Source organism: Chionomys nivalis, chromosome 11 (assembly GCF_950005125.1).
Source record: "Chionomys nivalis chromosome 11, mChiNiv1.1, whole genome shotgun sequence".
NCBI lineage: Eukaryota > Metazoa > Chordata > Mammalia > Rodentia > Cricetidae > Chionomys > Chionomys nivalis.
The window spans coordinates 29517369-29529855 of NC_080096.1; the positions used below are offsets into that span (position 1 = coordinate 29517369).

Sequence of the window (12487 nt, forward strand, 5' to 3'; positions counted from 1 at the left end):
TGCTAGGTTTTTTCGAGACAAGGTTTCTCTGTAACTTTGGTACCTTTCCTGGAACTACTTCTTGTAGACCAGGCTGGCCTCAAACTCCCAGAGATCTGCCTGCCTCTGCCTCCCGAGTGCTGGGATTAAAGGCATGTGCCGCCACCACCTGACTTGCTAGCTAGCTCTTATATCCTAAAGTAACCCATCTCCATTAATTTGTGCATCACCATGAGGTCGCGGCCTACCGGTAAAGTTTCCCTCCAGGGGAGGCGTCTGTCCCTGGAGGCGGCTACATGGCCTCCCTCTGACTCCGTCTACTCTCTCCACCCTCTGTCTGCTTGGAACTCCTTCCTTGCCCTATTCTGCTAAGCCTCTGGCCAAAACAGCTTTATTCATTAACCAATAAAAGCAACACATAGACAGAAGGACCTCCCACACCAGGATTTCAAGAATAGAGATCAATATTGGCTTTTTCATTAAATTTTACAATATTCAGTGGGCATGGTGGCACACACCTTTGATCCCAGTGTTGGTGGAGCGGCGGGGCTGCATCCCGCCACCCTGTTAGCTCTACCCGGAATAATTACACAGAAACTGTATTCTTTTAAACACTGCTTGGCCCATTAGTTTTAACCTCTTATTGGCTAGCTCTTATATATTGATCTAACCCATTTCTAATATTCTGTGTAGCACCATGAGCTGACTTACCAGGAAAGATCTTAACCTGCATCTGTGTCCGGCCGGAGAATCATGGCGACTGCCTGACTTGGCTTCTTTCTCCCAGCATTCTGTTCTGTCTACTCCGCCTACCTAATTTTCTGTCCTATCAAAGGCCAAGCAGTTTCTTTATTAGTTAGCCAGTGAAAGCAACAGATAGATACAAGACCCACCTCCATCATCCCAGCACTGGTGAGGCAGAGGCAGGCAGATCTCTGTGAGTTCCAGGACTGTGCTACGTAGAACCTGTCTCAAAACAACAACCAAAACTGACTGTTCTTAGTGCTTTGTAAGTTATGAGGACTGGTCTCTACTGCAAGTAGCTTTGGGGCTTCCTTGGTTGTGCAAGTCATCCATTCTTACTGACTTCTCAAGATTCTTCAACACAGGCAGGAAATCATTTGACCAGCTTTTTTCCTTTTTCCTTAAAATATGTCTGCACTTTATTTTTTAAAAAAATCAGCTGGGCGGTAGCGCACGCCTTTAATCCCAGCACTTGGGAGGCAGCAGCAAGCGGAATCTCTGAGTTCATTGCCAGGTAAGTCTACAGAATGAGTTCCAGGACTGGCTTCAAAGCTACAGAGAAACCCTGTTTCGGAAAACCATAAAAAAAAAAAAAAATTCATAGTAGCACATACCAGAAGAATTTCCCAGGGAAATACCAAGAGACTTGGGCCTTGTCCCAAAGTTTTAGATAGCACCACCACAGCCGTATGTGGCCTCCCATCTAGAAAGACTGTTCCTTTCCTCTGGTGCTGGGGGTTAATTCCAAGGCCTTGTGCAAAGTGGTTTAAGTTAAGACATTACTGATATGGAAATTGCTTACACATGCATGAGTCACACCGTGGTGTTCCCATGTGTAGAGCTCTAGAGTTTGTGACAGTTAGGAACCACCTACTTTAGTACTTTGTTTTGTTAGTGTTGTATTTTAAAATATTAGTGTATGTGTGTGCGTGCGTGTGCGCGCATGTGTGCTAGAGATCCATCTCAGGACCTCAAGCATGCACTTTACCAGTGTTACGACCCTTAAAATCTATTTTTATTGCCGGGTGGTGGTGCACACCTTTAGTCCCAGCACGTGGGGGGCCAAGGCAAGTGGATCTCTGAGTTCAAGGCCAACCTGGTTTACAGAGCAAGTTTCAGTACAGCCAGGGCTACACAGAGAAACCTTGTCTTGAAAATCTAAAAAGAAAAAAAAAACATTATTATTTTAAGACACTGTCAAACATAACTACTCAGGCAGGCCTTGAATTTGCAGTGTTCTTGCCTCAGGGGCTGGGATTACAGGATTGCTAGTAGCTAGAATTATAGAACCACACCAGGAAGCCTAGCATTTTTAGAGGCCTTGTAACTATCTTTCAAAAGAGCTAGATTTTAGAGATAATCTAATCTAGGTAAGGAAATAGTTGACAAAGTCACAGAAAGGATTAGCCTATCTTTAGTTCTGTGGGTTGCTGGGATCAGGCAGATAACCTCAGGCGTCTGGACTAGTCCAGAGGAGTACTTAGGTTTCCTAGGATTCGTGGGGAATTCCTGGTGCTATTTCCTGGCACTTTGGCTGTTAGAGCCATGAACCTGTATTCCTTTCTGGAATCGTTTCGTGCTTTTCAGTGGTGATGGAGGAAGGTCATTGGTTAAATAATAAAGAAACTGCCTAGGCCCATTTATAGGCCAGCCCTTAGGTGGGTGGAGTAAACAGACAGGATGCTGGGAGAAAGAAGCCGAGTAAGGGGTCGCCATGATTCTCCCACTCCAGACAGACGCAGGTTAAGATCTTTCCTGGTAAGCCAGCTCATGGTACTACACAGAATATTAGAAATGGGTTAGATCAATATGTAAGAGCTAGCCAATAAGAGGCTGGAACTAATGGGCCAAGCAGTGATTAAAAGAATACAGTTTCCGTGTAATTATTTCAGGGCATAAGCTAGCCATGCGGGCGGCTGGGTGCTGGGGACGCAGCCCCGCCGCTCATATTACTACACAGTGGCATTTCCTTTTGTGGCCCTCCCTTGCCTGAGATGGGGAAAGTCAAGGGAGCTCCACAGTTAGTAAGCAAGGCTACCACTTGAGAAAGATGAGGAATCATTCTTCTTTTCTTGCCTAAGACCTCAGTGATTTCTTGACGTTTTAAGTTTTCATGTTTTGGGAAAAGCTCTGTTGACTGTTGAAATAGGCATGATCTCCATTGAGTATCCTTTCATCTGTGAGTACTGGACAGGGCTCTGTTTCATTAACCTCCTTTCCCTGTTCCCTAGTACAAGGCAAAGTTGCTTTGCACCTCCACTGACATCAGAGCAACCCAATTACTGCATCTGTTCATTTATTGATCACCTTGACTAAGTTGACTCAGCTGGCTTGTATTTTGGTTGACTATAAGAAGCACTACTCTCCCCCTGCTAAAATCTCCTAGCCTCCACCTTTGTCTTGCATATTTCATGTAAATCTAGGAGTGAAGAGCAGCCCTGGGAGATGGAAGTGGTCCAGACAGATGAATGGAACCCAGCCAGAGCAAGCGTCTCTAGCAGTCTGTGCCATCTAACAGTGGAACCCGCTACCTTTTGAGATGGTCCCTAACTCACTAGTCACTCCAGAGCCGGATGATTCCCTAAAGCAGTGGATCACAACCTTCCTAATGCTGCACCCTTTTAGTACAGCTCCTCATGTTGTGGTGACCCCCAACCATAAAATTACTTTTTGTTGCTACTTCATAACTGTGATTTTGCTAGTGTTATGAGTCATAAAGTAAATATCTGATATGCAGATATCTGACGTACTACCCCTGTGAAAGGGTCATTTGACTTCCAAAGGTGCTACAACTGCTGGCCTGAAGGGTCTTTAATGATTGATAAATTATTTTTATTTTATATGCCTTTTTTGCCTGCATATATGCATGTATGAAGGCTGATGTGTGGGGCTGGGAATTGAACCTGAAGAGCAGCCAGTGCTCTTAATTGCTGAACCATCTCTCCAGACCTTGTACCTCTAACTTTTGCTTTGTTTTGTTTTTTTTTTTTTGTTTTTTTTTTTTTTGGTTTTTCGAGACAGGGTTTCTCTGTAGCTTTTGGAGCCTGTCCTGGAACTAGCTCTTGTAGACCAGGCTGGCCTCGAACTCACAGTTGTTTTGGTTTTTTGAGACAGGGTTTCTCTGTGTAGCCCTGGCTGTCCTGGAACTCTGTAGCCCAGGCTGGCCTCGAACTCACAGATGTCTGTCTGCCTCTACCTTCTGAGTGCTGGGATTAAAGGTGTGTGCCACCACTATCTGGCACCTCTGACTTTTTAACTCCTTAGTGATCTAAGAAATATTTCCATTTTCTTTGTCTCAAACATTTAGGAAATTTAACTTTTATTCTTTTATTGACTTTGCACATGGACCATGTCCTTGTTTGACAGAGAGAAAAACAACATTCTGGCCGGGCTGTGGTGGCGCACACCTTTAATCCTAGCACTTGGGAGACAGAGCCAGGTGGATCTCTATGAGTTCGAGGCCAGCCTGGTCTACAAGAGCTAGTCCCAGGATAGGCTCTAAAGCTACAGAGAAACCATGTCTCAAAAAACCAAAAAAAAGAAAAGGAAAAAGAAAGAAAGAAAAAAGAAAAAGCAGCTCAGAGGGAACAAGCGGCTTCTCTTTTCTCTTACAGGGTATTCTGAGAGCAGAGCTTGACAGAGCAAGCCCTATTTTAGTCTCATGGCTCCTTAATCTGTTTATATTTACAGAGGTTACTGCTTACTATTGTTTAGTATAGAGAACTGAATGGATGCCTTTTTGAATAAATAAAAATGGGAGTTCCCTGAGTTCTAATTGATCCTAATAATAAAAACCCAAACCTGGAGCCAGATATTGGGGTAAATGCTGAAGGACCAGAGAGACAAAGGAGCAAGCCACAGCCAACTCTTACCTTGCTAGCTCCTCAGCTGAAAAAGGGCTGAGCTCCTGTCTCCTCTCGCCGTATATTCCTCCCTCCATCCAGCCATATCACTCTCTGTCTGTACAGATCTCTAGACCTAACGAGTGATATTCAGACAAGCTTTATTTATTAAAGCACAAACAAAATATCCCCACAAACAGACTGGTAAACATACCTCTTGCAGCCCTACTTAATTTTTCATATCAACCATTAATCAAGAAAGCATCCCATAGAGTTACCTATAGGCCAGTCTTATTGGGGCATTTTCTCCATTAAGATTCCCTCTTCCGCCGGGCAGTGGTGGCGCACACCTTTAATCCCAGCACTCGGGAGGCAGAGGCAGGTGGATCTCTGTGAGTTCGAGGCCAGCCTGGTCTAGAAGAGCTAGTTCCAGGACAGGAACCAAAAGCCACGGAGAAACCCTGTCTCGAAAAATCCAAAAAAAAAAAAAAAAGATTCCCTCTTCCTAGATATGTCTAGGTTTGTGTCAAGTTGACCAGGACATTGTCACATTTAAACCAGTTTTCTGTCCCAGTGCCAGGCTCATGAACTGTTTTAGTTTCATTAACAGCTAATATGTCTATAAGTTTATTATTTCATTTGGCATGTACTTATCTTGTATATATACACACAAACACTGCACATACATGTGCACACAAGCCATGGCATACATATGGAGATAGAAAACAACTTGGAGAAGTTAGTTCTCTCTTTCCATCATGTGGGTTCCTCATCAAACTTAGCAACAAATGCCTTTACTTGCTGAGCCATTTTATACCCTCATTTGACATTTGTTTTTGTTTTTGTTTTTGCAAGACAAGGTTTCTCTGTAGCTTTGGAGCCTGTCCTGGAACTAGCTCTTGTAGACCAGGCTGGCCTTGAACTCACAGAGATCTGCTTGCCTGTGCCTCCCGAGTGCTGGGATTAAAGGCATGCGCCACCACCACCCGGCTCGCTTGGCATCTGTAAAGCCATTAATACTAGTCAAGAAGATGTTAATCTTGTCAGTTGGAATGGATTATGAACTACCTGGGAGATTAGTAAATTTAGGGAAGATTAACTACAGAGGGAAGATGGGTATGTGTGTGGACTGCCCACAGACAGTCCAGATGTCTGGTGCAGACATCCCTCTCTTAACAGCGTGTGGTGAGCTCTGCTGTCCTCTCCTCACCATGATGAGCTAAGACCTGAAGCTGAGAGCCCACAGAAGTGTATTTTATAATTTAATGTATATCATAAACACAAATTTTATTTAAAAGTAAAGGGGGTGGGGGAAGCCAGGTGTAGTGGTACATACCTCTAATCCTAACTCTGCTGAAGCAGAGGAAGAAGAATTGCTACAAGTTTGAGGCCAGCTAGGGAAAGAACAAAACAGTAGTGTTGTACTCCATTGGGACACACATGCGAATCCATTGACTGGCTCTTCAGTCGAGGTGAATGAGAAATGTGTTCTAGAACCCTCATTCTGTACCATGTTCTTATGTGCACTTGTTATTTACTGTTCCTCTCTGTTCTAGGTGATTGGAGGTAGATGTTATACATATTTTATAGATGGGGAGACTGAGGCCTGGGATGTAGAAGTCTCTGAAGGTCATATGTGTAATCACTGATGGGAGTTGCATTCAAACCTGGGCCTTTCCTGGCTTCACAAATTACACTTTAGGTAACTAGGCCATTTCCTCATGTTGTCAGCCTGTAAGTTGTGGGAGGGGGAGCGCCTTGAACCCAAAGTCTAGCATACTCAGCAAGTGCATTTCCGCTGAGCTTTACTCCTAGCCCACAAATATCTTTTGTCTCTTCCCCATTACACAGTCTCCTATGGATCATGCAGTTGGGGACTGGGAAGTCTAGTTGCTGAAAACTCAGAACTCCGGCTCTAGGGCAGTGGCTGAGCTCTTGCCTAGACTCAGGTTTGGGGAGGGTGGGTGACGGAGAGACTGAGTGAGGTAGGAGGGAGAAGTGTCACTATTGCACTGGGGACGTGGGAGGAGTGTCAGTGGGAGAGGAAGAGAAGGCCGTCATCTGGTTGCTCACTAAAAGGTAGCTGCCTGTATTTCTGTTCTGGGGCCATTGCAAGGGTGTAGACTTAGAATCTGGAGAAATCCCACAGTGGTGCCGATGTCTTAGATGACTGGAAACGGCTTTCTCTCGACTAAGACCTAGGAAGCAGCTAGCCTAATATTCTTTTCAAAAATCGTTATTAATTTACTTATTTATTGTGTGTTTGTGGAGACCAGAGGGCAACTCGTGGGGGTGCACTCTCTCCTTCCACTGTGTGGATTCTGAGGTTACTCAGCCTCAGTGGTAAGCGCCTTCACCTGCTGAGCTGTCTCATTTGCCCCATCTTAACTATCTTGGTTTTGAGACTTTAGAATCTAGAACAAAGGAAAAATGCCAAAGAAGCATGAAATATTGATATTTGGTCCCATTGCAAATTTTTAAACTCATATGGGAATTTTGAAAACCATTCACAAAACCAGAAATTCAGCACCGTGAGAAACCTCGTTCATTTTGCATCTGTATGACACCCCACTACCAGAAACAAATATATGAATCATTGAGTGTCTGTTTATGGAACCTGGAGAGACTGAAGATCTTTTAAAAGATAAACCTGAGCCTGGCAAATGAATAGCAATAACCTTTCAAGCAGAGAGCACCCTCTGGTGGTGACTAGGAGGATGCACGCCTCCTGTGCTTTTGTATTTTGCCATGATGAACTTTACCTGGACCAAAATTATCTTTCCGGTAATAATTATGGATTCAGATTTTTATAAGAATTCCCACAGGATTCTAGAATTTGTTCATGAAAACATCCGTGAAAATACACAGGCTGGACAACTGTCTTTTCCCAGAGAACGGGAGTCTTATTCCAAGCACAGGCCCTGCTAATCTCTGTAGAAAGTCAGTCAGTATTGGAGTCACTTGGACGCTCTATCACAACCTCTAATTCTGAATCCGTGCCTAATTTATGCCATCAGTTTCTGAGGAATGACAGAGAAGGAACTATGTCAGATTTTTCTGTCAATCTTTGGCGGTTGTCATATAAAAGTGACTTTTTTCCACATAAAATTATGAGGAGTTTGGGGATTTTCCAGAGATATTATTAGGGAGCAGAGAACTGTCAGGGAGGTTCTGAAACAGCTTTTAAAATTCACATCTGAGATTTCTCTTTTGTACCAATAAGCATTCAAATAATTACATTATTTGGTAATTCTGAATCTAGATAATTCTGAAGTTGGGTAAAATGGGGACACCAGGCCAGGGGAGAGGATCCTGGTAGGTTACTGTGGATGCATATTTCATAGGCTGGAGGAGAGGATTACAGCGTTTTCAGTTTCAGCATGAGCCTGGCAGGCCTGCAATGTGAGTATCCTTTTCCCTAGGAGAAAGCCGAATCCAGGCCCCTCACCTTCACAGTGTCTTCCCCTGTTGGTGTGAGGTCCAGGCTAGAGAGAATGTGACATGATTTTCCAGCACTCTATTGGTGGTGTTCTTCATACAAGTAACAACGTACAATAGCATGCATTTTAGCCCTCATTAGACACCAAAGCCTGTCCTGTGTCTGCACTTTGCCTAGCTCTATGAAGATTCCATGTCTGCAACTGGCAAGTCATAGTCAGAAAACAGATCTGTAAGCCAGGAACTCGGAGCTAAGGGTGGCTGGGGAGGGGTTCAGAGTGCCTGCTATTAGGTTTGGGGCTTGAGTGATCAATCTGTTCTGTAATTAGACTGGTGGTCACCGCACAGCTCTGCAAACTGTTTAAGTTGAAAATCAAACATTGATCCATAGGAATGAATAAAGTCAATATAAAGGTGATTGCAGTAAAGTCTCTCTCAGTTGATTTTTAGCAGAAACGTTGCTTGATAATCTCAGTAGCACAGATGGGCTGGGACATTCTCATAATTTGTACTTGATTGCCCTGTCTCCATCTTCATAGGGCCACGATGGGCCTCCTGGAACATTGGTGTGTTTATCTGCATTCGGTGTGCTGGAATCCACAGGAATCTGGGAGTGCATATATCCAGGGTAAAATCAGTGAACCTCGACCAGTGGACTCAGGAACAGATCCAGGTACGACCACAATGGAGGGCCAGCTTCTCTTACCACCCCCCCCTCCCCCATAAGAATAGTTCCAGGAGAACTCTAAACTGATTCTGGAGGGGAGGAGAAGGGAAGAGGGAAATTTAATTTTTTTTTTCCATTCAATTGAAAATTTAGTTTCAAACACATTTGTCAAATTCTAATTTTGTTTATTTGGGACAGAGTCTCATAGTGTAGCCCTGGCTGGCCTGAAATGTACAGAGATCTCCCTGTCTTTACCCCTTGGGTGCTGGAATTAAAAGCCTGTGCCACCACACCCAGCAAATTGTTATTTTCGTTGTTGCTTTGAGACAAACAGGCCTCCAACTCTTTCTGCACTTAGCTCATCCTCCCAAGTACTGAGACTGCACGTGTGTCTTTCTTGTCTCAGACACCTGTGGTCATTTAGGACTTTTGGCATTTACAGATACAACATTTGTAGTCTATTTATTTATTTATTTATTTATTTATTTATTTATTTATTTATTTATTGTCTTTTTCAAGACAGGGTTTCTCTGTAGCTTTGGAGTCTGTCCTGAAACTAACTCTTATATACTAGCCTGGCCTCAAACTCACAGAGATCTGCCTGCCTTTGTTTCCTGAGTGCTGGGATTAAAGACATGAGCCACCCCTGCCCGACCACATTTGTAGTTTTAGATGTAGGCAGTCATTTAAACAAAGGGCTGAGGGTATAGCTCAGTGAGGGCGTGTTTGCCTCACCTGAAGGAAGTTTGCTGGGTTTGATCCCCAGCACTAAGAACAAAAAAACCAAAAGCCTTCTAAACCATAGACTACTCATTTTTCTTCCTGGTTCTAGAGATTGAACCAGGGCCTCATAATATGAGGCAGATACTGTGAGCTGTGCATCTGAGCTATGCTTCCAGCCTTAGAGTGATGCTATACTCTAAAATGCAGCATAAATCCTGCATGCTGTTAGCTTGGTGGGCTGGGAGTGACACATAAATTAATGCTGCTGGATGGCCCGAGATCTGCTCCTGTTTGTAGCTTCGTTGTTCTTTGTTTCCTTCCTATATTGAGACACTTTACATCTTTTTTTTTGGTTTTTCGAGACAGGGTTTCTCTGTGGTTTTGGAACCTGTCCTGGAACTAGCTCTTGTAGACCAGGCTGGTCTCGAACTCACAGAGATCCACCTGCCTCTGCCTCCCGAGTGCTGGGATTAAAGGCATGCGCCACCACCGCCCGGCTATTGAGACACTTTAATGAAATCATTTTATTTTCTTTTTGGGCAGGGACATCAAGGAAGGAGGATCCAAAGAAAACCACTTGCTAGAAGTTAATGGTAGAGATCAGAGGTTTTGCTTTATTTGTGTCTGAAGAGGCATTAGAAATGACCTCAGACTGTATTTACAGACCATTGTAGTCTAAATGATGAATGACTTTTTTTTTCTAGTTTTATTTCTGTTGCTGTGATAAAACACCTTGACCAAAAGCAACATAGAGCAAAGAAAAGGTTTGTTTGGCTTATAACTTTAGGTTGCAAGCCACTATTTTGGGTATGTCCCGGCAGGAACTTGAGCAGCTGGTCGCTTCACACCAACAGAGCAGAGAGGCACAAATGCATGCTGCCCTTCATCTAGTTTTTGCCTGTATTCTCTTATACTGTTCAGAAACTTCTGCCTAGAGGATGCTCTGGCCCACAATGGGCTTGGTCTTTCTACATCATTAGCAATCAAGACAATCAACCACAGGCAAATCAGAACTAGGATAATTCCTCAACTATTCTCCCAGCTGATTCTAGGTTGTATCAAGTTGATAGTTAAATCTAACCAGCACAGGAATCTATTTAAATGCTTAATGGAAAATACACATTTACTGATAATAGAACTGGATAAGTTAGCTAAAAGTATAAGTTTGGAAGGGCTGCGGATGTAGCTTAGTGGTAATAGAACATTTCCTACTATGAACAAGGCTCTGAATTCAATTCTCAGCACTGCCAAAAGAAACTTGTATTAACTTAGAATAATAGGACCCATTAGTGCTGGCTCTGTAGTAATTTGATGGGTAGCTATGTAGCTTGGGTTTTCAAATGAATTATTACTGAATTATTTGTCTCTTATTAGACATGTCTTTCAATTAAAAAGAACAACAACAACAAAAACTATTCAGGGACTAAGAACATCGACTGCTCTTCCAGCAAACCCAGATTCCACTCTCAGCACCCATGCGATGGCTCACAAGTGTCTGTAGCTCCAGGCCGGCGGGGGGGGGGGGGCGGGGGGTTCGGATGCCCTCCTCTGGCCTCCTCAAACACATGCGGTGCACAGACATATATGCTAGAAAAATACCCGTACACAGAGGGGAAAAAACAACAAAGAAAAATTAACCTACGGGGAGGGAAAAGCTGTGGCAACAAATGTTGGGAAACCAGAGCCCAGAAGTTTGAGTCTTGGTTCTGCCACTGGCCGCTCTCTGAAGTCAGCTCTCTGCAGAGGAGAACTGGGAGAGACAATGGCTCTCTGCTCTCTGTGTTCTTTATTGCAGTGCATGCAAGAGATGGGGAACGGAAAGGCAAACCGACTCTATGAAGCCTACCTTCCTGAGACCTTCCGGCGGCCACAGATAGACCCGTATCTTTCCTGGACCATAGCTGAGTGCAGCTTGGACGTTTGGGAGGAGCCAGGCATCTCTGCATGGATTAGTCTAAAACTTTGGCTTTTCTTTCTCCTTCAACCGAGACAGAAAAGGCACTTGTGTGCTGATCTTGGGATTGTCATATAGTGTCCCATAGGGAAAGCTCAGTATTTAGGGCTGCAGCGATCTCACTGTGAATTCTCCCATAGAGTGACAGCCCCAATAGTTTCTGAATCTCTGAAACTAATGTTTTATGGAAAGAATGCTTTTCTTTGCTCCGTTAAATCCTGGCAATCAGCAAAACTGGCACTCATTTTTACTGCTTTTTAAAATAGCTTGTATGGAAAGTATTGACTGTTTTGACCAGTTTGTCCGTGATGTTCCTCAATTTGAAGGTGATGTTCCTCAAGGGGCACTTTGCAGACTTCCTCTTTAGGGTTTGACTTTGGCTGTTGGAGCCTGTTAGGTGACAGAGACCCAGCAATCAAAATCTGGCCGTAGGGGACCTTAGCTTGTTTTGGGGAGGCGTTTAGGTACCTTTGAACTCTGTTGATTAGGAGCCTTAAAATTACCACTGGCTGTTTCCTCTGCAGTCTACAGCAGCCACAGATGCCACACCTTCAGTGAAGGTCAGTTCCACCTGCTGTCAGCAGTCCAAAAGGAAACCAGGAAATGGTGACTGCCTGCAGTAACCTTGAAGGAGTGATTGCAAGGTGTTGGTCAGGGGAGCTGCACAGGAAGAGACAGGAGTCCCTTGGGGAAACCAGGCAGGAAGGAAAGAGGAGAGCATTGCCATGGGGGACAAATTGGTCTTTCACATTTCCACTGCTGGAGACACTCTTGATTAGTCCTTAATAAATGTTTGCAGAGCTGTTGAAGGATTTATTCGAGATAAATATGAGAAGAAGAAATATATGGACCGAAGTCTGGACATCAACGCCCTTAGGGTTGGTTGTAAATCTTTCATTTTGTTATACTAGTGGTTTGCTTTTTAATCAGGCAAGGGAAGAATTTGAAAGACTTTCACTTAATAAACAAAATCCCAGTGATGCAGCAAAATGGTCACAAACAGTCAGTTAATAGATGTGGAAGTAGCTGCCATGGCACTTTTAATCCCAGCTGAAACAGGCAGTCTCTGTGAGTGTGAGGCCAGCCTGCTCTACATAGTGATTCCAGGCCAGCCAAGGCTACACAGTCAGACCCTGTCTC

General features: G+C 44.0%; 1 protein-coding gene across 2 annotated transcripts in view; it reads left to right on the plus strand.

Moving 5' to 3' along the window:
- Nucleotides 1-12487, plus strand: part of Smap2 (small ArfGAP2) — a 52255-nt gene that overhangs the window by 22640 nt on the left and 17128 nt on the right. Inside the window, exons 2-4 of one of the 2 annotated variants that reach the window (XM_057784840.1) lie at nucleotides 8543-8676; nucleotides 11189-11274; nucleotides 12147-12225. In XM_057784840.1, coding sequence (XP_057640823.1) covers nucleotides 8543-8676; nucleotides 11189-11274; nucleotides 12147-12225 — 299 coding nt within the window. The remainder of the gene's footprint in view (nucleotides 1-8542; nucleotides 8677-11188; nucleotides 11275-12146; nucleotides 12226-12487) is intronic. The other variant, XM_057784841.1, reaches the window with a different exon arrangement.